The following is a 22,917-nucleotide window of genomic DNA, read 5'->3' on the forward strand; positions in this document are numbered from 1 at the left end:
ATCCCCAGGACCACTACGCTTGCGGACCTCCGTGCCCGAGGGTAGCCGGCCTCGAACCCACTACCAAAGGAATATGCGGATCTTCAGGGGGAGTTTGATTTCCCAAAGAACGGATAATTCCGCCGGTCCCGGAGTGGGGACAATCGCCTGATAAAGGGACCTAGTTGAGAAGCGGCCATTTGGCTCAAGATGCCAAGATAGCGTATCCGGCTCGAGGGAGGGGGAGCGGAGTGCAATACATTCGACTAGCTCGTCCCATTGTTCGCGTTCCCCCGCCCCGAAGGTACGGCGGAAGGCAACAACCCCCAAGTCCGCTAAGGCTACCGCAACCGATAGGAGTGGGCGGGTGCAGATCGAGAATAATGAAGGGAAGCGCTCCGCAAATGAGCGGGGCCCAGCCCACCTATCTAGCCAAAAGAGGGTACTTGCGCCATACCCTACAGAGATGGCGGTCCCAATGCGCAGGACAGGCATCAGACGGGTCACCGATTGCCAGAACTGGGACCCGCCTGATCTAGAGGCAAAAGCCAATGGTTGACCACGAAGGTACTTAGCGTGAATAATCTCTAGCCAGAGGCCGCCCTCCTCAGTCTGGATCCGCTAGAGCCATTTTGAGAGGAGGGCAATATTCATCCGCTTGGATGAGATGACCCCAAGACCACCCTGGTCTTTAGGCTTACAGATCTCAGACCACTTCACCATGTGGTATTTCTGTTTATTGTTCTCGCCAGCCCAGAAGAACCGGGAGAGGATTTTGGTTACCTCCTGATGGAGGGATTCATGTAAACTATAGAATCCCATGAGGTACGTCAGGAGGCTAATAAGGGAGGAGTTCATCAGGATCACTCTAGTGGCTTTGGATAGCCATCTCCCTTGCCAAGGCTCCATCCGCAGTTGGAGCCTGGCAACTATAGGGCGGAAGATAACCACACGATATATAAGATACCTGACCAGGAATAATATGTTGCCTCTAAGATGATCGTGATGTTTTTCTGGGTGGGAGTGTATTGACATAGCAAAGGCGGTAGGGGAATGCAGCGTGCACATCTCTAGCATGTTGATGATGTTGGCTAGGATACATATACCTAGATATTGTATTCTCGAAGTGTGGAGATGATATGCCACCACCATCTCGCTGAATTTTAGAAGGAGCGCATCCTTATATGGATTGAATCCAACAATAGTGCAACCCCACCACCAAACATCTTCTTCTGCAATTGTGCTATTATCAAATCCAATGAAGTTGCGCTCATCTGAGTTCCATGAGTACTCAGAACCATTGCTACTCTCGAGTTCTGCACGCTCATCGTTGTCGTGGCTATCTTGTCCTTGTTTCTCTCCACCTTGTTTCTCATCATCTCTATATTGCTCTTCTTCCTCTCCATCTTATGCCTTGTTATAATTATCTTCTTCCTTTTCCTTTACCTCCTTGCCTATCTCTTCCTCTACTTCCTAGTACTCACCCTCTTCAATCCGATCACCAAAATCATCATAGTTTTCCACGTTGTTGCCATGCTCAAATAGGCTAATTAAGTCTTTGCTGCTTTCGACCACCGCCCATGACATCCTTGGTTCCATCCCCGGTTGATCCCTCATATAATTCATGGTACGATCGTGCTCTTTAAGGTCGGCTTTATGTGCCAATGTCCATCCCAACTGATCGCCAGCCAACTCTGTCAGATCCCATACTTCAAGATGTAACTCGTTGATCACTGCGTAGCGGATCGCTCTGTCGTAGCTCCCCAAGTACCTCTCTAATGGTGCCCATTGATCCAATTCCTCACGTTTGAGAGAATGGCATGCGAGTTCAACTATGTCGTACGTCCCCTTTGAACAATGCAAGATCATGAGGACACCACTATGTCTTGCATATGAATACCCGTGGTGACAATGGGGTATTATATTGATTCACTTGAGATATTTTTTGGCACTCAACTCGCGGATTCCCGAGGTGACGTTGTGGTAATCGATGCATAGGGGTTGATGCATGTTTTCATCCTACTTTCTTCGGTAGAAATCTTGGGGCACTCTTTGAAGTTCTTTGTGTTGGATTGAATATTATGAATCTTAAGTTGTTTGATGCATAACGAATAATCAACTCACGGATACTTGTGGTGACATTGGAGTATCTAAGTGACATTAGAGTTGATTGACGCGTAACATATAGTGTTATTTTAGTACGAACTCTAGGGATGTTTGCGCCACTTATAGAGATGGCTCAATAGATTGATCGGAAATGATAACTTTGAGGTGGTTTGCTACCTACAACAATTTCATCTTATGTTCTCCGCTATTAATAAGAACTTTGAAGTGACTCTTTGTCGCACGTTGATGGATGGTTATATGATTCAATTATGTTAGCACTGTTGAGATATTGCACTAGTGGAATTATGAACCCTAGGCCTTGTTTCCAAGCATTGCAATAACGTTTGTGCTCACTTTTATTACTTGATACCTTGCTTTTTATTATTATTTTAGATTACAAAAACCTAATCTCACTAGTAGTAAAACGGCCATTTGTCCCGGTTCATAAGGCCCATTTGTCCCGGTTTTTGAACCGGGACTAAAGGGTCGTTACTAAAGCCCTAGGCCTTTAGTCCCGGTTCTTACACGAACCGGGACAGATGGGCCTCCACGTGGCCGGTGCGGCGAGCCCAGGCAGGAGGGCCTTTGGTCCCGGTTGGTGGCACCAACCGGGACCAATAGGCATCCACGCGTCAGCAGCTGGCAGGAGCTGAGGTTTTTGTTTTTTTTCTGAAAGGGGGTGGTTTAGGGGGTAATTTAGGGTGTGTTAGCTAGCTAATAGAGAGAAGTGTCCTTTCTTATCTCCATGCTTGGTTTACCAACGCTACTGTGATGCCTAAACATGGCTTAGATTAAAGTGAAGGCAACATGTGGTGCATGTCGAAAGTAATACTAATCCTAACTTGATCAAGTTTGGATTAGTACTACTTTTGACATGCACCACATGCATGTTGCCTTCACTTCAATCCAATCCATGTTCATTTCACCCACTGATATATAATAACTCTTCATGCTCGCATCATGCATCATCATAATAATACCTACTAATCATCATCATACAACTTCTACTCGTTATTAATAACAAGTCATACGATCATCATCCTCATAGTCATCGAACCAACCCTACTTAATTGTTCTTAGCACATGATCATCAGTATTAGGTAGGACCTAAATACCCTCTTTAAGGTAAAATAGCATAAAACAATATAGACCCTGACTCTCCATTCTGGAGAATGGAGATAATCCCGTCTCCAATTCTTGCGCTTCGCTTCCTTTTGCTTCCAAGAACCTCCTTACGACTGTCCATACATTTTTTTCCATTCTTTGATTTTCATGTCTCCACTTCTTTTAGAAATCCGGTATGGACAGTTGAGATTCGTAGGATGACTTGGCTGTATGTCAAAACATCAAGGCTACCATTCTGATACATCAAATGAGGCACACAATCCTCTGGGATTATCTGTTGAAAAACAGAGTAATAACTTCATAGTTAGCAATGATGTACTAGTTTTAGAAGTATGAAAAAGATGCACAGATGTCGTAATAGTAAAAAATCTTACTAGGGTATCTCCATAATAGTTTCCGTAGTTCAACACGTGCACTAGTGGCACGTATTGACCATAATGTTGAGGAGTTTGATTGTAGATATTGTAATTCTCAAGATCAGTACAAAATGCGATCAGATGATTTTTCTCCTGATAAGTTAATTCGGAGCCTTCAGTGTAGTAGGTTCTGTCTACCATCTTCCGCACATTCTTTGAAGAATGAAAATAAGCTGTCAATGGAAATAAGCTGTCAACTATTTTGAAATGAACAATATAAATTAGCACCTCCGGAAGGTAGCACCTCCCAATACCAGCCCGGCGGAGCCCAGCCCCGGACATGGCCCCTCTGATCAAGCCGGCCTCCTCCGCCGAGTCAACGACGAGGATGCGGGATAGGCATCGTCGACGTCGATGCGGGAATAATTGCTTGAACTAAAAAAATAAACTAGTTCTATTAATTTTCTTGCTAAAAATAAGCTACTTCTATAGTAAAATAAAGTAGTTTTATTAAATCAACTAGTTCAACTACTAAGCACTTACTATAAATAAAATAAAGTAGTACTTACTAAAAATAAACTACTTCTATAGTAAAATAAAGTAGTTCTATTAAATCAACTAGTTCAACTACTAAGCACTTACTATACATAAAATAAAGTAGTACTTATTAAAAATAAACTACTTCTATAGTAAAATAAAGTAGTTATATTAAATCAACTAGTTCAACTACTAAGCACTTACTATAAATAAAATAAAGTAGTACTTAATAAAAATAAACTACTTCTTTAGTAAAATAAAGTAGTTCTATTAAATCAGCTAGTTCAACTACTAAGCACTTACTATAAATAAAATAAAGTAGTACTTACTAAAAATAAACTACTTCTATAGTAAAATAAAGTAGTTATATTATATCAACTAGTTCAACTACTAAGCACTTACTATAAATAAAATAAAGTAGTACTTACTAAAAATAAACTACTTCTATAGTAAAATAAAGTAGTTCTATTAAATCAACTAGTTCAACTACTAAGCACTTACTATAAATAAAATAAAGTAGTACTTACTAAAAATAAACTACTTCTATAGTAAAATAAAGTAGTTCTATTAAATCAGCTAGTTCAACTACTAAGCACTTACTATAAATAAAATAAAGTAGTACTTACTAAAAATAAACTACTTCTATAGTAAAATAAAGTAGTTTTATTAAATCAACTAGTTCAACTACTAAGCACTTACTATAAATAAAATAAAGTAGTACTTACTAAAAATAAACTACTTCTATAGTAAAATAAAGTAGTTCTATTAAATCAGCTAGTTCAACTACTAAGCACTTACTATAAATAAAATAAAGTAGTACTTACTAAAAATAAACTACTTCTATAGTAAAATAAAGTAGTTTTTATTAAATCAACTAGTTCAACTACTAAGCACTTACTATAAATAAAATAAAGTAGTACTTACTAAAAATAAACTACTTCTATAGTAAAATAAAGTAGTTCTATTAAATCAGCTAGTTTAACTACTAAGCACTTACTATAAATAAAATAAAGTAGTACTTACTAAAAACAAACTACTTCTATAGTAAAATAAAGTAGTTTTATTAAATCAACTAGTTCAACTACTAAGCACTTAGTAAAAATCTTACTAGGGTATCTTAGTAAAAATCTAACCTTTAGTCCCGGTAGGTGCCACCAACCGGTAATAATGGGCTTTGAGGCATTAGTACCGGTTCATGGCACGAACCGGTACTAAAGGGCCCATTTTCAAACTCTACCCCCCCCCCCACGTGGACCGCCTTTTCAGTTTTAGAAAAAACAAAAGAAAATGATGGAAATGTCAAAAAAATAAAATAAAATAAGTTTCCCGTGTGATATATGGTCTAGTTGTTGGGAAAATTAACAAATATGAATTTCGACTTTATTTGCAAAATCCCTCTGGAATTTCTAAAAATGGGCATAACTTTCGCATACGAACTCGGATGAAAAAGTTTTTTATATGAAAAATCATCTACTCGAAAAGTTACATCCGAATTCAAAAAAATCCTCAAAAACCTAACAGAAAAAAAGTTATGGGGCTTTTAAGATCTGGAGAGGCAAAAAAATTCAAAAAAATTCAAATTGTGGTCAAACTGTGGTCAAACAATGGTCAAACTAATTATTCTAGAATATTAGTGTTACTAAATAATTATTTCAGCTTTTTTGAATTTTGGTCAAATCTGGTCAAACTATGGTCAAACTGTGGTCAAACAGTGGTCAAACAATGGTCAAACTAATTATTCCAGAAATTTTAGTGTTACTAAATAATTATTGTTTTTTAAAACAATAGTTTCAAACTCAAACAGTGAAATGTGTCACTTCATGCTCAAGCTAAATTCCTGAGGGTTAATAGAATTGACATCTTACTATTGTCAGGAAAACAACAAGTGCAGACTTGGAAACGAGGGAGAACAGAACCCGGAAGTTAAGCGTGCTCAGGCTGGAGTTGTGAGAGGATGGGTGACCGTCCGGGAAGTTAGATGATTTGGAATGATGAGGGGTGATTAGAGATTAGAGGATAAATTGAGCAGTGATGAGGGGTGGTGATTAGAGATTAGAGGTTAAAATAATTTAGAAGTTTGAAAATCAAAAAAAAAATTTAAAAAAATCGCAAAAAAAATTTTCGAAAAAAAAATCATAAGGTGGAGCTCCACGTGGCCGCGGCCTTTAGTCCCGGTTCGTGTAAGAACCGGGACTAAAGGGGGGAGGCATTAGTAACGACCCTTTAGTCCCGGTTCAAAAACCGGGACTAAAGGCCCTTACCAACCGGGACAAAAGCCCCCTTTTCTACTGGTGTCCTCTCCCCCCTCATCACATGTCCGAGGAGAAGAAGAAAAAAAAGGAGAAGAAGAAGGAATAGAGGAGAAGAAGAAAAAATAGATTTTAATATTTTTTTTCTTCTCATCTATTCCTTCTCCTTCTCCTCTTTTTTACTTCTTCTTCCTCTTCTTATTTTTCTTCTTCTTCCTTCTTCCTCTTTTCTTCTTTCCTTAATTTCCTTCCTCGACGACCCTAACCCTAAACAGTACAACTAACTACAACGACTTCGCTTGCATACATATGAACAAATATGATCGATCATCTATGAACAATATAAAAACATCATATGATATATGAACAAAAAAAATCACATATATGAACAAAAAATCATCTAATCATATAATTTTTACGGCGGCCACGGCGGCGGCGGCGGGGGACAGGGCAGGGGCGCGGGGGCCGGGGCTCACTGGGGGCGGCATCGGCGACGACGTCGGGGCAGGGGCGACACGGACCGGGGCGGTGACGGCGCGGGGCGGCGCGACGACGGCGTCGGGGCAAGGGGCGACGCGTCAACAGCGTCAGGGCAGGGGTGGCTTGCGGGGACGGTGTTGGGGCAGGGGGCGGCGGCGCGGCGACGACGTCGGGGCAGGGGCGCGCGCGGCGATGGCGTCGGGGCAGGGGAGTGCGCGGCGACGGCGTCGGGGCAGTGGGAAGAAGAACTGAACCAAAAATTTCACAAGTGTGGCTTATATAGACAGACCTTTGGTCCCGGTTCGTGGCAGCAACCGGGACCAAAGCTCCCCTTTAGTCCCAGTTGGAGCCACCAACCGGGACCAAAGGTCGCTTTTCAGCAGCCCAAAGGGCGGGAAACAGAGGCCTTTGGTCCCGGTTGGTGGCACAAACCAGGACTAAAGGGTGGGCATTGGTACCGGTTGGTGGCATGAACCGGTACCAATGTACGCCTTTAGTACCGGTTGGTGGCACCAACCGGGACTAAAGGCCTTGTGCTGCCCGCATCGCGGCACGAAACTTTAGTCCCACCTCGCTAGCTGAGGGAGCTCGAGAGTGGTTTATAAGCCCCACTCCCGCTGCCCTCTGAAGCTCCTCTCAAATGCAGGCTTTCGGGCCTAAACACACTGTATCTGTCTGTGGGCCTAATGGGCCTTCTACGGGCCTGAATCCTGGCCCATAGGTGGGTTTCTAGTCGTATTCAGGCCGTGGTGGCCCAGTAGGTGACATTTTTTTCCATTTTCTTCTTTTCTTTGTTGCTTTATTTTTTTTATTTTTTTCTACTTACAACAAAATACTTACTGTTGCTATTTTTATTTATTTTATTTTATTATAATTTATTTTATTTTATTTTGCTTTATTTTGTTTCTACTTATTTATTTGAGTTAAATGCACTGGAGGTCCTAATTTTTTTTTGGGGTGTCACTTTAGTCCTAATTCTTCCAAAATGCACCTTTAGGTCTTAATTCTTTAGTAAGTGGTTCACCCGAGGTCCTTTTTTCACGAGCGCTCGCTAATCTGCCCGCGCGGCGCGTTGATCCACGCCACGTCAACAAAGGGCCTAATCGCTTGGCGGAAAAAATACATGAGAGGTCCTAAAAGTTTCTGGGCGGTGCCACTTTAGTCCTACTTCTTTCAAAATGCACGTTTAGGTCCTAATTCTATAGTAAGTGGTTCAACCGAGGTTTTTTGCATGATCGCTCGCTGACCTGCTCGGTTGCGTGCTAACCCATGCCACGTTGACTTAGGGTCAATAGCAGATGAGGAACATTGAAAAAAACTATTTTTTTGGCCGCTATCGTCCCGTAGCTATGTGATTTCCTCCACTATACCACAATCACTAGCTATAGGCATTGATTTAGTTCAGTCTGCACTGATTCATTAAGTTTCTCAAACTGCTTCCCTTATTTGAGGTTAGGTGGTAGGAGCTTGTGGAGGAGGCGGCGCTGACGATGATGATGTGATGCTTCTCTTTGTCACCCGCTTCCCTGTCGAGGGGCTTGCTATCCCAGCCATGGCAACGGTGTGGGCACGAGAGAGAGAGAGAGAGAGGATTTCGGTAGGGGTTGGGAAATGTGAAGAGGGGGGGTTACAAGGGGCTTTCTGTAAAAAAAGAGCAACCTCAGCAACCTCTAAGTTGACGTGGTGTGGCTCAACACCTCACGCAAGCAGGTCAGCAACCGCTCGTGCAAAAAAGGACCTCGGGTGAACCAATTACTATAGAATTAGGACCTAAATGTCCATTTTGAAAAAAGTAGGACTAAAATGACACTGCCCAGAAACTTTTAGGACGTTTCTCGCCTGGCGGCTGGGCCCTCTGTCGATGTGGCATGGGTCAACGCGCCATGCAGGCAAGTCAATGAGTGCTCGTGAAAAAAGGACCTCGGGATGAACCACTTACTAAAGAATTAGGACCTAAATATGCATCTTGTAAGAATTAGGACTAAAGTGACATCCCACAAAACTTTTAGGACCTCCAGTGCGTTTAACTCTATTTATTTTATTTTATTTTATTATAGTTTATTTTGTTTTATTTTATTTGGTTTTATATTCTTTCTACTTATTTATTTTATAAAAGTTTATTTTATTTTATTTTATTTTGTTTCTACTTATTTATTTAATTTTGTTTCTACTTATTTATAAAAGTTTATTTTGTTTATACTTATTTATTTTATTTTATTTTTTGCTTTTTGTATTTATTTTATGAAAATTCTTTTTGCTTTTAATGTTTTGAACAGAAAATACTTTGATAATTTTAGTTGCATAAATTATATATAATTTTAGTTTCAATAATACTAGAGGTTTATAAAGCTTTTTAGTTGATTCCTTTAGTACCGATTCTAAGGTTGTTATCGGGGAGGGGGTTATATCGACAACGACAACATACATACGTGGGAAAATAATGTTATCAGGGAGGGGGTATATCGACCCCCCTCGTGTGGAAGTGATCGGGAGGGGGTATATCGACAACGACATACCCGATAAAAAATAAACTACGGACAATCTGTTTCGAGATATCAAGGTTTCATACGGAAACTCGTCTGTTACAACAGGCATTTCAAATGAACTACGAAAAGGTTGAAAGTTGGCATGGTATCATCATAATAGTTGTGGAGAGAAAGTCTTCACTTTTTGTTCGCTTGTGTCCTTTGCTTATTGCGCCGTAACCATGGATAATCTTCATCGTTTATCAGGATGCTTGGGTCAGCCTTGACTTTGAAGGGAGGAATTTCATGAAACTTTTCATAATCTTCGGACATGTCTGTCTTGCCCTCCACTCCCACGATGTCCCTTTTTCCTGAAAGAACTATGTGGCGCTTTGGCTCATCGTATGATGTGTTCGCTTCCTTATCTTTTCTTTTTCTCGGTTTGGTAGACATGTCCTTCACATAGATAACCTGTACCACATCATTGGCTAGGACGAACGGTTCGTCAGTGTACCCAAGATTGTTCAGATCCACTGTTGTCATTCCGTACTGTGGGTCTACCTGTATCCCGCCTCCTGACAGATTGACCCATTTGCACTTAAACAAAGGGACCTTAAAATCATGTCTGTAGTCAAGTTCCCATATGTCCAGTATGTAACCATAATTATGTTTCCTTTCCCCTCTTGGTTGCTGCATCAAAGCGGACTCCGCTGTTTTGGTTGGTGCTCTTTTGATCTTGGGCGATCGTGTAAAATGTATTCCCGTTTATGTCGTATCCTTTGTAAGACAGTACAGTCGAAGATGGTCCCCTGGACAACGAGTACAGCTCATCACAAACAGTGTTGTCACCTCTGAGACGTGTTTCCAACCAACTGCTGAAACTCCTGATGTGTTCACATGTAATCCAGTCGTCACACTGCTCCGGGTGTTTGGAGCGCAGACTGTTTTTGTGTTCATCGACATACGGGGTCACCAAGGTAGAGTTCTGTAGGACTGTGTAGTGTGCTTGAGACCAAGAATGCCCGTCCCTGCATATTATTGAGTCCCCTCCAAGCGCGCCCTTTCCAGTCAGTCTTCCCTCATACCGCGATTTAGGGAGACCTATCTTCTTAAGGACAGGAATGAAGTCAACACAAAACCTAATGACATCCTCTGTTTGATGGCCCATGGAGATGCTTCCTTCTGTCCTAGCGCGGTTACGGACATATTTCTTTAGGACTCCCATGAACCTCTCAAAGGGGTACATATTGTGTAGAAATACGGGGCCTAGAATGACAATCTCGTCGACTAGATGAACTAGAACGTGCGTCATGATATTGAAGAAGGATGGTGGGAACACCAGCTCGAAACTGACAAGACATTGCACCACATCACTCCTTAGCCTTGGTATGATTTCTGGATCGATCACCTTCTGAGAGATTGCATTGAGGAATGCACATAGCTTCACAATGGCTAATCGGACGTTTTCCGGTAGAAGCCCCCTCAATGCAACCGAAAGTAGTTGCGTCATAATCACATGGCAGTCATGAGACTTTAGGTTCTGGAACTTTTTCTCTGGCATATTTATTATTCCCTTTATATTCGACGAGAAGCCAGTCGGGACCTTCATACTGAGCAGGCATTCAAAGAAGATTTTCTTCTCTTCTTTGGTAAGAGCGTAGCTGGCAGGACCTTCATACTGCTTTGGAGGCATGCCGTCTTTTTCGTGCAAACGTTGCAGGTCCTCCCGTGCCTCAGCTGTATCTTTTGTCTTCCCATACACGCCCAAGAAGCCTAGCAGGTTCACGCAAAGGTTCTTCGTCACGTGCATCACGTCGATTGAAGAGCGGACCTCTAGGTCTTTCCAGTAGGGTAGGTCCCAAAATATAGATTTCTTCTTCCACATGGGTGCGCGTCCCTCAGCGTCATTCAGAACAGCTAGTCCGCCGGGACCCTTTCCAAAGATTACGTGTAAATCATTGACCATAGCAAGTACGTGATCACCGGTACACATGACGGGCTTCTTCCGGTGATTTGCCTCGCCTTTTAAATGCTTGCTTTTCTTTCGACATTGATGGTTGGTCGGAAGAAATCGACGATGGCCCAGGTACACATTCTTCCTGCATTTTTCCAGGTATATACTTTCGGTGTCAGCTAAAAACAGTGCGTGCATGCGTGGTATCCCTTGTTTGTCTGTCCTGAAAGGTTACTAAGAGCGGGGCAATCGTTGATGGTTACAAACAGCAACGCGTGCAGGTTAAATTCCTCCTGTTTGTGCTCATCCCACACACGTACACCGTTTCCATTCCACAGCTGTAAAAGTTCTTCAACTAATGGCCTTAGGTACACATCAATGTCGTTGCCGGGTTGCTTAGGGCCTTGGATGAGAACTGGCATCATAATGAACTTCTGCTTCATGCACATCCAAGGAGGAAGGTTATACATACATAGAGTCACGGGCTTAAACCAAACCATACGTTCCTTGGGTCACCTACAAACTCAGCCCAGTACCGTCTCTTGATTTTTCTCCACTGCGACCCGTCAGCGGATGCTCTCAACTTCCCGTCTTTCTTACGTCCCTCACTGTGCCATCACATCAACTTGGCATGCTCTTTGTTTCTGAACAGTCGTTTCAACCGTGGTATTATAGGAGCATACCACATCACCTTCGCAGGAACCCTCTTCCCGCGGGGCTCGCCGTCAACATCACCAGGGTCATCTCGTCTGATCTTATACCGCAATGCACCGCATACCGGGCATGCGTTCAAATCCTCATACGCACCAAGGTAGAGGATGCAGTCATTAGGGCATGCATGTATCTTCTGCACCTCCAATCCTAGAGGGCATACGACCTTCTTTGCTGCGTACGTACTGTCGGGCAATTCGTTATCCTTTGGAAGCTTCTTCTTCAATATTTTCAGTAGCTTCTCAAATCCTTTGTCAGGCATAGCATTCTCTGCCTTCCCTTGCAGCAATTCCAGTACGGTACCGAGCTTTGTGTTGCCATCTTCGCAATTGGGGTACAACCCTTTTTTGTGATCCTCTAACATGCGATCGGACTTCAGCTTCTCCTTTTGACTTTCATATTTTGTCCTTGCATCGACAATGACCCGGCGGAGATCATCATCATCGGGCACATCGTCTGGTTCCTCTTGATCTTCAGCAGCTTCCCCCATTGCAGCATCACCGTATTCAGGGGGCGCATAGTTGTCATCGTCCTCTTCTTCTTTGTTGTCTTCCATCATAACCCCTATTTCTCCGTGCCTCGTCCAAACATTATGGTGTGGCATGAAACCCTTGTAAAGCAGGTGGGTGTGAAGGATTTTCCGGTCAGAGTAACACTTCGTATCCCCACATTTAGGGCATGGACAACACATAAAACCATTCTGCTTGTTTGCCTCAGCCACTTCGAGAAAATTATGCACGCGCTTAATGTACTCCGAGGTGTGTCTGTCACCGTACATCCATTGTCGGTTCATCTGCGTGCATTATATATAATTATGTGTGTCAAAAGTAAGAAAATTAGACAAGTATCTATCTAAAGTAAGAATTTTTTCTTTTAGAAAGAAGATAAGAACAAGAGGCTCACCACGATGGTGCCGGCGACGAGATCGGCGCGGGCGATCGACGGCGGTGAAGACCGGGACGGGGCGTGGCAGACCGCTAAACCTAGACAAATCTAGGGAAAAATGGAGCTCGGAGGTCGAGCTTCGAGAGGAGAAAGCTTAACTAGTGTGGCTCGGGCATTTCATCGAACACCTCATGTGCATAGGAGGTGAGCTAGAGCACACAAATGCCCTCCCCTCGCCGGCCAGAAAAAACAGAGCACTTTGGAGTGCTCTGCCGCGGCGATGCATGGGGTATATATAGGCAACTTATTTGTCCCGGTTCGTGGCTGGAACCGGGGCTACAGCTACCCCTTCTGTCCCGGTTCGAGTCACAAACCGGGATCAATGGCTGTGGGCCAGGAGCGCGGCCCATTGGTCCCGGTTCGTGCCTAGAACCAGGACAAATGTGTCCAGACGAACCGGGACCAATGCCCACGGGGCCCCGGCCGGCCCCCTGGGCTCATGAACCGGGACGAATGCCCCCCATGGGTCCCGGTTCGTGCAGAACCGGGACTAATGGGCTGGCCAGGCCCGAACCAAAGCCCTGTTTTCTACTAGTGTCTACTATACATACTACACTTGTATCACCATCTTTTTGCCGAACTAGTGCACTTATAGAATTTACCATTGTATTGGGTGTGTTGGGGACACAAGATATTGCTTGTATTTGATTGTAGGGTTGTTTGAGAGAGACCATCTTCATCCTACACCTCCCATGAATTGATAATCTTAGGTCATCCACTTGAGGGAAATTCTTGTTGTCTTACAAAACTCTGCTCCTGGAGGCCCAACAGAGTCTACAAGAATAAAGTTGTGTAGTAGACATCAGTCGCGCCACACGCGGTAGATGCACCGTGACACGGGGAGGGCGCAGCCAGGGAGGAGTCGGAGGTCATGAGGAGGAGTTCGCTGGGGAGGCAGTCGCCGTTGGAATTCATGATGCTGGTTGGCGACCTTGGTTGGAAGACAGAGAGGAATAATATAGGATCTAGCGATCGTTAAGGAGAAAGAATCGTGTTATTTGTTGGCGTAAATTATAAGCGGCGTAGTTTCTCTCTATACGAATTGTAATCATAGTGAGATCAACATACTTTGCGGAGTGGCACATCCAATATGGACATATAAAATATCAGGAGAAAATACAGCCGGACCCTCATGGAATTCACCAATATGGGGGGACTCTCTGGAGCTTAAGCTGTCCTACCAAGGTTAATTTTTTCTCTGATAAACTTTGTTAGGCTCGCTACCGTGTATGGTGACTTTGGCTAACAGACATATAAATGTCAGTGGGCAATGTCCTACATGCGGTATAGGAGGGGAGAATTCCAAGCACCTGTTATTCACTTGTGCAAAAGCGGAAGACGTATGACAGTTACTGGGGTTTGGACGGAAGATCCATCCGTAGAGATTGTTGATACTCTTGTAAAAAAACTATGATGATCACCTTGCAATAAAGAGTATTTTGTTGTCAGAAAATAAAAAAATTGTAATCTTATTAGGAATCAATACCTGCCTTGTATGGCGCCACGTTCATGAGCTGATCACAAGATCCGATCTAACAAACTTGGACGCCACTCTAACAAAATGCAGAGCCAAACTCTAACAAACTTGGACGGCACGTTCACCATTCCCGATCTCGGCATATGCTTATTTTGCTAAGGGCAGTTATGGCAGATCTTCGCGGAAAAGATCGAATCTTCATATTATAATTGTATATCAAGGACATATGTATCTAAAAAAATGATATATGTGCTGCAGCTACACACAATTTGTTGCTTCTAATCATAGTGCATATCCAATCAATTCAACGAGCACAAATTCATTTATTCTCCTCGTGGTTTCTTGCACGTATCAAGTCGTGGGCGCCATGGACACCGTGGCCCATCGCCAGGAAGCTGAATAAGCTCGGCAAAACTAAAAAAATGTCTTTGACATTATGACATCTGATATGAGGCTCTGATCGATTGAGGGGGTATTTGGTTCAGGGACATTTTAGTCCCAGAGACTAGAAAAAGTCCCTAGAAATCAAACGGGAGGGACTTTTTCTACAGGGACTAGAAAAAGACTCTACTATAGAGTCTTTTTTGATTAGTCCCTGGGACTAGAAAAAGTTTTAGGACTTCTGAACCAAACACCCCCTGAGTGCAGAGAAATGCAATTACTTTGTGTACTATACTAGAATTACGTCGGATAAAATAGGATCAGTGTATGTCAAGCCTCCCACTTTTCCTGGTTTTATACATGCATGATCTTAATGGTGGAGCAGTAGTAGGGACCTGATTGGCCAGTGACAGGGACTCGCTATCTACGTTCTGATGGGACTCCGTGCATAATCTCGGTGAACTCAATGCTTTTGTTTTCAATGACACAGTTAAACACCATGTGCATTCCTGTTCATCCCTACTCCGGCCCCATTTGACCGGACTGAGGCATTCTACATGCCCTATTTCAACACTTTCTTCGCCGAGGCAGCGATTTGCCTCACAGATTGCGGCCATATCACGATATTCTGCTCTGCATCGACGACTCTCTGACCGGCCGATGCTTCTACAAGCTCCAAAGTTTCAACAAGTTTACTTCACTTACAGCATACAACCGGACGTCCCATATCCGTCTCAAACGCCGGGCGGCCTGCCCGGACACTGTCGGCACAGAAAAAAGCCACCCGACCGGCCGTCCCAAACGCAGCCCAAACGTCAGGGCTGACCGGCAACCCCCATACCGAGCTCATATGTGGGTCGGATATGGCTGAATCTGGCCCATTATGGCCCACCCGACCCCGCATATATTTAGCCCTATCCGCACTCCGGACCAAACCCTAACCACCCCAGTCCACTCCACTCCCTCCGCCCCTAGCTCCTCTTCGGCGAACTCCGGCCTTCTTCGTCATGGCGGGCATTGGAACCGACTACAAGATGTCCACATCCGTGGACTGGAACCTTATCTGATGCGGGGTGGAGGAGGAGATGACCGTCCGCACGGCTCTCCGTCGCTCCCAAGAGGAGTGCGCCCACCCAGAGTCGGAACCGATCCGGCGGGAATCCAATCGTGCGCTCAAATGGCACATGGATTCGCCGGGGCTGGTGGCTCTAGGCGCATGACGGCAGCCTCGCCGGAAGCAGTGACGACCCCATGGTGGTGCAACCCCGGTCTGGCGGTAGAACCCCTTAGGTGGCGCCTCATCCCGCGGTGTTGGGCGCCAAAACGTTGGCTAACACCACCATGGTTTACGGCCAAACCGGCCAAGAGGCGCGGCGTGCCCGTCGTGCGAGGCAAAGGGCGCGGGACGCTGCAGCAGCCCTTGAGGCAGAGCCGGTGGGTACACCGGCTTGGACAGCAACGAGGAAGCCCTCTGTGCCGGCATTTCCGAGTAGCGGCAAAGGAAGAGGACGCTCGCCCTCGCAAGGTAGAAACACCAGGTAGTCCGTGACATTGCCGGATTGCCACCCAAAGAGGAGAAGGAGGAGGACGACGATGGATCGGACAGTTTCCGCAGTGAATAGACCCGCCTCGATCCATTTTCGTCTTCGACTGCTACTTCAGCAAGGAAGACGACAAGGCAAGGGCATCCATGGATGAACGTCTTCCATTGTCGTTTCATTCTTAGTTAGTAGAACATGTCAATTTTTGGTACTCCGATGACATGTGTGTGTTGAACTACTATATAAGTTAACGTTGCATGAGACTAGTATAGATCTGAGGATTTGGTTTGAGCAAGCCAGCTGTGGAGGCGGACTTTTGATGTGTGCCCAGTCACTGTCCATGGGTGGGTCCGTGGACGTAAGGGGTTGGATTTGGCAACTCCGGTTGTAGATGCTCTTAGACAGAGGCCCAAAGGCGGAAGCGACCTTTGCTCACGGCGTGATGCCGGTGAATTTAAACAAGACTTCTGCATGGCCTTTGGCCTTTTCGCAAACAACAAGATGGGACTTAGACAATGGGATGCTCTTCCACTGATCCTTGTTTGTTGTGAATGGCATGTTGGCGTTTCTAATAAATAGAGCTAAGAAGGACAATTGTGGTCTTATCCCACATTTTGTGGTTGAGGCTTGTCTATCCTACAATGTGCCGATGGCAAGATTCTTTTTATGAAAAACGACTTGGCTCAAGTAGCTAATATGAATCATATCCTTAATGTATTCGAAGAGCTCTCCGGTTTGAAGATTAATTTACATAAGAACGAGTTTTATTGTTTTGGAAAAGCTAAGGAGCTTGAACATGAGTATTTGCAACTTTTTGTCCTAGGGTGGGTTCACTCCCCTTTAAGTACTTTGGTATCCCGATACACCACTGAAAGCTTTGCAACGCAGGCTATCGAAGACCGTTGCGAGTTAGTAATAGGCGACCAAAAAAATCTTTCTTATGGTGGGTGCCTAGTCTTGATTAACATCGTACCGAGTAGTCTCCCCATCTCTATGGTATCCTTTTTGGAGATCCTCAAGCAGGTTTAGGAGATGCAATATTATTATTGCACCCAATTCTTTTGGCACTTGGATGAGCACAAGCTAAAGTACTGGTTAACATGGTGGGAGATCTTATGTATTCCTCAATACCAGGGTGGCCTAGGGATTCATGATCTAAAAGTAAAGAATATGTGTCTTTATGAGCAAATGGATGTTTAAGCTGCTAACTGTGGGAGAGTATAATATCCTCTATGAGGTAACAAGTATTTGGAACAAAACCCACTCACGTTTGTTAAAGAAAACTAATGGACTCCCACTTTTGGAAGGGACTCATGAAGGTCAAAGATGCTTTTGTTCAATTTGGGTCCTTTTGTGTCGGTAATGGACAATCAATTAGATTGTAGGAGAACAGGTGGATCAGGGATAAACTCTTTCAGTTAGGTACCCCAGTTAATTGATATTGTTTGTCATAAGGATGCCACTATTTCTGCGATTATTAATTAGAGTACACAAAATCCTCTCCTTGTTAAACATTTAGCCTATTGGAATGAGATCATCCTAATGGTTGCGGATGTCCAGATAACTATGGACTGAGACCTTTTCAAATGGGATCTTCACACTTTTCATTTTTTTTTCCATTGCACTCAATGTATTCAGTTTTAATGGGAGACGTTCCATGTTTAGGTCTAAAGGATTGTGGAGTCTTGAATTACCGTCAAAATTAAAGGTTTTTCTTTGGTCTCTCCTCAGTTACACTCCCTCCGTAAATAAATATAAGAGCATTTAGATCATTAAGTATAAAGTGATCTAAGCGCTCTTATATTTATTTACAGAGGGAGTACTAACTAAGGATGGAATGGTTAAACGATTGTGGAAGTAGGGTACTCATTGTAGATTCTATTATAAACATGGAACTACTCAACATTTCCTTGTCAATTGTAGTGTGACACGTATTGCATAGCAAGTTGTTTTTTACCATGATTTTTCCTTGCGAGACCTAAGTTTGTTATTTGTAATAAACAATGTAATAAGGTTAGCTATATGCACCTAAGAATTCTAAGATATATTTTACTCCCTCCGTTCCTACATATAAGCCTTTTTAGAGATTCCAATACGGACTACATACGAAGCAAAATGAGTAAATCTACACTCTAAAATACACAAGCATACACCCACATCTATGAACGCCAGCGGGCACACTCTACCCCTATGAGCACCTCAGAGAGATTGAACTGGCATAGCATCTTGAGATTTTACGAAGTCACCACAGACGCCCCGCAGTCGACGGGAACGTCTCCTCATATGTAGTCCGTATTAAAATCTCTAAAAAGACATATACTATTTAGAAACAGAGGGAGCACATGTTAGTCCAAACTAACAAGAATTCTACCCAGCTGCCATTTTTGTACCAGCATGAATTTATTATACTATACACGGATGTTGACATATGTGAATGTCTAAGCTAGCATTTGAAGAAAATAATTAGGTCTATTAGTCCAAACTAACAGGAATTCTACCCAGCTGCCATTTTTGTACCAGCATGAGTTTATTATACTATACACGGATGTTGACATATGTGAATGTCTAAGCTAGCATTTGAAGAAAATAATTAGGTCTATTAGTCCAAACTATAACAAGAATTCTACCCAGCTGCCATTTTTGTACCAGCATGAATTTATTATACTATACATGGATGTTCACATATCTGAATGTCTAAGCTAGTATTTGAAGAAAATAATTAGGTCTATTAATTCTCTTATCCCTGAAGTCCTGGTTTAGCCTAGTTGAGAACATAATTAAATACCATTGACGCCGCTCCTTGTGTTCTAGTGGTTCTCTCTCCAATCTATCCAGCTCCCAATTCCTAGGTGTGCTAGTGCTCAAACCGTTGGGCTGAACACGCTGCCCGCCAGCATGGAGCAACCGGCGTACTGCCTCTGCCTCTTCTTGGCTCTCCTCCTCCCTCTCCTGCTCCTCCTCAAGCTGTATAGGAGGAATCATGGCGCCCGCTATGGCGGCGTGTGTCTGCCGCCCGGCCCGTGGCAGCTGCCGGTCATCGGTAGCTTGCACCACCTGGCCGGAAACCCTCTCGCGCACCGGGTCATGGCCGACCTCGCGCGCCGGCTTGACGCGCCGCTCATGTACCTCAAGCTCGGCGAGGTCCCCGTCGTCGTGGCCACGTCCCGGGAGGCCGCTCGCGAGATCATGCGGACGCACGACGCCGTCTTCGCGTCGCGGCCGTGGAGCTCCACCTTCAAGTCCTATGAGATGGACGGGCAAGGGCTGATATTCGCGCGGTACGGCGCCCTGTGGCGGCAGCTCCGCAAGATTTGTGTCATGCAGCTGCTCAGCCCGCGACGCGTCCAGTCTTTCCGCCGCATCAGGGAGGAGGAGGTCGCACGGCTCGTGGCCGCCGTCGCAGCCACGCCGCCCGGCGAGCTCGTGAACGTCAGCCAGCGGATCGCTGTGCTCATCACTGACTCCGCGATACGCGCCATGATAGGTGACAGGTTCAAGAAACGTGAGGAGTTTTTGCAGGCCATCGACGAGGCGGTCAAGCTCTTCTCTGGGTTCTTCAACCTTGGCGACCTATTCCCCTCGTCGAGGCTCGCGAGCTTCATCGGTGGCACGGCGCGGCTTGCCCAGGAGAACAGCCGCAAGTGTTCGGAGCTCATGGAGTACGTGATCAACCAGCACGAGGATCAGAGTTCCGTGGAGGAACAAGAGGACCTAGTGGACGTGCTCTTGAGGATACGGAAGGAAGGTGGCCTCGAGGTGCCTCTCACCATGGGAACCATTAAAACCGTTATCTTCGTAAGTGTGTTTTTTTTCTTTGGGTGTGAATAGATCTCAGTTGACTAAGAAGTCTCAATCAAGCCAGAAAACATAAAAAAAGAAGAAAGAAAAAGGATTTAAAAAGTACTCCCTCCGTTCCAAAATATATGACTCAACTTTGTACTAACTTTAGTACAAAGTTAGTACGAAGTTGGGTCATCTATTTTAGAATGGAGGAAGTATTTTACACAGATCTTGATGCAAGATCTAACAAATATAGCATCGACTGAAACTTTGTTAAGTCTCAGTCGACTGAGATTTAGCAATCCTGTATTTCTATTCATAATTGGATTTCCTCTTGTCTCAAATAGCCATATTGACTAGATACAAAAGCCAAGAGTTCACATCCGACATGTGCATAACATGATCCACACAGTTCAACCACTTCGTAGCTAGTTTCAATTTTCAAGTTCCATGTAGGCCCATATTATTATTAGTACTCCCGTCACTTTCAACTCAAGATTTCCCATTTGATTTGTTGAAACTCCATTGGGCACTCGATCTCTCATTGATACATGGCGGTCACATATCACATCGAGTGACAAAATCCCAAGCGCCAATATACTCTCCCCATCCTAATTTACTTGACGCACACTCATTTTAACATTCAACTTTGATCAATATAATAGAATGTTGATTACGTGTCACAACAATTATATCCATAAATTCATAAAGTTTGGAACCGTATATATTTTATATAGCATATTACTTATATTTTATTAATCTAATTGATGGTCAAAATTGAATCACAGAAAAACAAGGATGTTGTGCAAATAGGGATGGATGGAGTAGTTACTTCTAGGTTACCTTCCTAAATTGTCTATACTGGCTTCTTTGTAGGATCTGTTTGGTGCTGGGAGCGAGACCTCAGCGACAACACTCCAATGGGCAATGTCAGAGCTAATGAGGCACCCAAACGTGATGCGAAAAGCACAGGCCGAAGTGCGCAGTAATTGCCAAGGAAAGCACAAGTTAACCGAGGATGACTTGGCTGATCTCAAGTACCTCCAACTCATCATCAAGGAGACACTGAGGTTGCATCCAGCTGCACCATTGCTTATCCCCAGGGAGGCTTCGGAGCCTTGCAAAATCCTTGGGTACGACGTACCTAAGGGCATTATGGTGTTGGTGAATGCGTGGGCAATTGGCAGAGACCGTAAGCACTGGGAAGACCCTGATGAGTTCAAGCCAGAGAGGTTTGAGTCTGGCATGGTTGATTTCAAAGGATCAAACTTTGAGTACATACCATTTGGGGCGGGACGAAGGATGTGCCCTGGAATGATATTTGCACAAGCGAGCATGGAGATCGTGCTTGCCACTCTCCTCTACCACTTCGACTGGGAGCTCCCTGCTGGAGATAAGCCAGGGAACATGGACATGAATGAGGAGATGGGCATCACAGTTTGACGTAAGAAAGACTTATGGTTGCACGTCACCGTTCGTGTGCCACCGATTTGATTGACAAATGCACTGAGACATGATCATGAATTTTCATGTACTATGGGGGAATAAGTTGAACTATGGAATAGTGGACCGTGGCCATATCAGTTTTTGATTTCATGGTAGCCCAATCATGTAATGAGTGTGGAATATCTTACATTGTGTACAGAGAGAATAGTACACAATATGTCGTGAAATTGCTTAAGCAATATGAGATGGTTGTTGATATTCCATATGCTCAATCAACCTAGACAATGAGGTTTGAATTCATGACTAGATAATGCAATCTGAATATCAGAAAAAAAGATAATAGAATCTGAATTGAGAATATAGATTAAATATGGTTAAAAAAATAAGGTGTGTTCCTAACAGATTATCTTAGTTAGAAGAAAGACTAAAACAAAGAGATATTCAAGCTAAACAACTAAGGATACAAATATGCTAGGCCATAAAACAGTGATCAACACATAATAATGCAATTCATGTAGGCAAAATTTAACGTAACAAGATAAGACAAAGATAATCAAGCTAAACAAGTGTAGATATAATGCAAATCAATAGGGCATATCATACCAATAGCACACACAATGCAGTTTGGCTAAAGCATATCATGCAATTAGAAAATAATATAATGGCTATAACTTGCATCACATTAGGTGTGTTTGCGAGGTTGGAGTACGATTTTCCACTAGGAAGGTCAAGGCACAACGAGGCCGCAACACCATTGGTAGTCATAGAAATGAGTGGATTTAACACCCATATTTTCTGTATGTTAAACTTGATATTCTCATATATTGTTTGTTACTATCACTTCAACTTGCCAGATCACTAATAATTGCATAGAGCATACATTTCCTTGTTTTAATGCTTTGCTACAGATATGGATGTAATCTAGAGGAAATAAAGACATAATAAGGAAACACTTAAAAGAGGATCATTTTCATCTATACCAATATAAAAAGACCCAAAGGGGCAGATCCAACTGATCTTGGCCATCGAACTAAGTCAATCCAACGACCTAGACTGCTCCAATGGCGAGCGCTAAACGTGTGTAACATGCAATTAATATCATACCAAATATTGCACTAATCACATGATTAAAACACAAATAATAGCATACCTAATATCCACGTGCAATTAATATATCTATACCAATATAAAAAGACCCAAAGGGGCAGATCCAACTGATCTTGGCCATTGAACTAAGTCAATCCAACAACCTAGACTGCTCCAATGGCGAGCGTTAAACGTGTTTAACGTGCAACTAATATCATACCAAATATTGCACTAATCATAGGATTAACACACAAATAATAGCATACCTAATATCAGCGTGCAATTAATATATTGCCTAA

The 22,917-nt window shown here is 43.6% G+C and overlaps 1 protein-coding gene across 1 annotated transcript; it reads left to right on the forward strand.

Annotated features, from left to right (window-relative positions):
• The first annotated feature begins 19,178 nt into the window (after positions 1-19,178).
• LOC123100629 (zealexin A1 synthase-like) lies at positions 19,179-21,892 on the forward strand. The gene is made up of 2 exons (XM_044522523.1): positions 19,179-20,101; positions 20,963-21,892. The coding sequence occupies exons 1-2, from the start codon at positions 19,202-19,204 to the stop codon at positions 21,527-21,529; spliced, it is 1,467 nt and encodes a 488-aa protein (XP_044378458.1). The 5' UTR covers positions 19,179-19,201; the 3' UTR covers positions 21,530-21,892.
• Positions 21,893-22,917: the final 1,025 nt, after the last annotated feature.

The sequence above is a fragment of the Triticum aestivum genome, chromosome 4D (assembly GCF_018294505.1).
Source record: "Triticum aestivum cultivar Chinese Spring chromosome 4D, IWGSC CS RefSeq v2.1, whole genome shotgun sequence".
Taxonomy (NCBI): domain Eukaryota; kingdom Viridiplantae; phylum Streptophyta; class Magnoliopsida; order Poales; family Poaceae; genus Triticum; species Triticum aestivum.

Excerpts from the sequence above, each read along its gene's own strand:
- LOC123100629 (XM_044522523.1), top strand. The coding sequence starts at position 19,202 with ATGGAGCAACCGGCGTACTGCCTCTGCCTCTTCTTGGCTCTCCTCCTC. Across the intron at positions 20,102-20,962 it reads CCATTAAAACCGTTATCTTC|GATCTGTTTGGTGCTGGGAG; the intron begins GTAAGTGTGTTT and ends GCTTCTTTGTAG.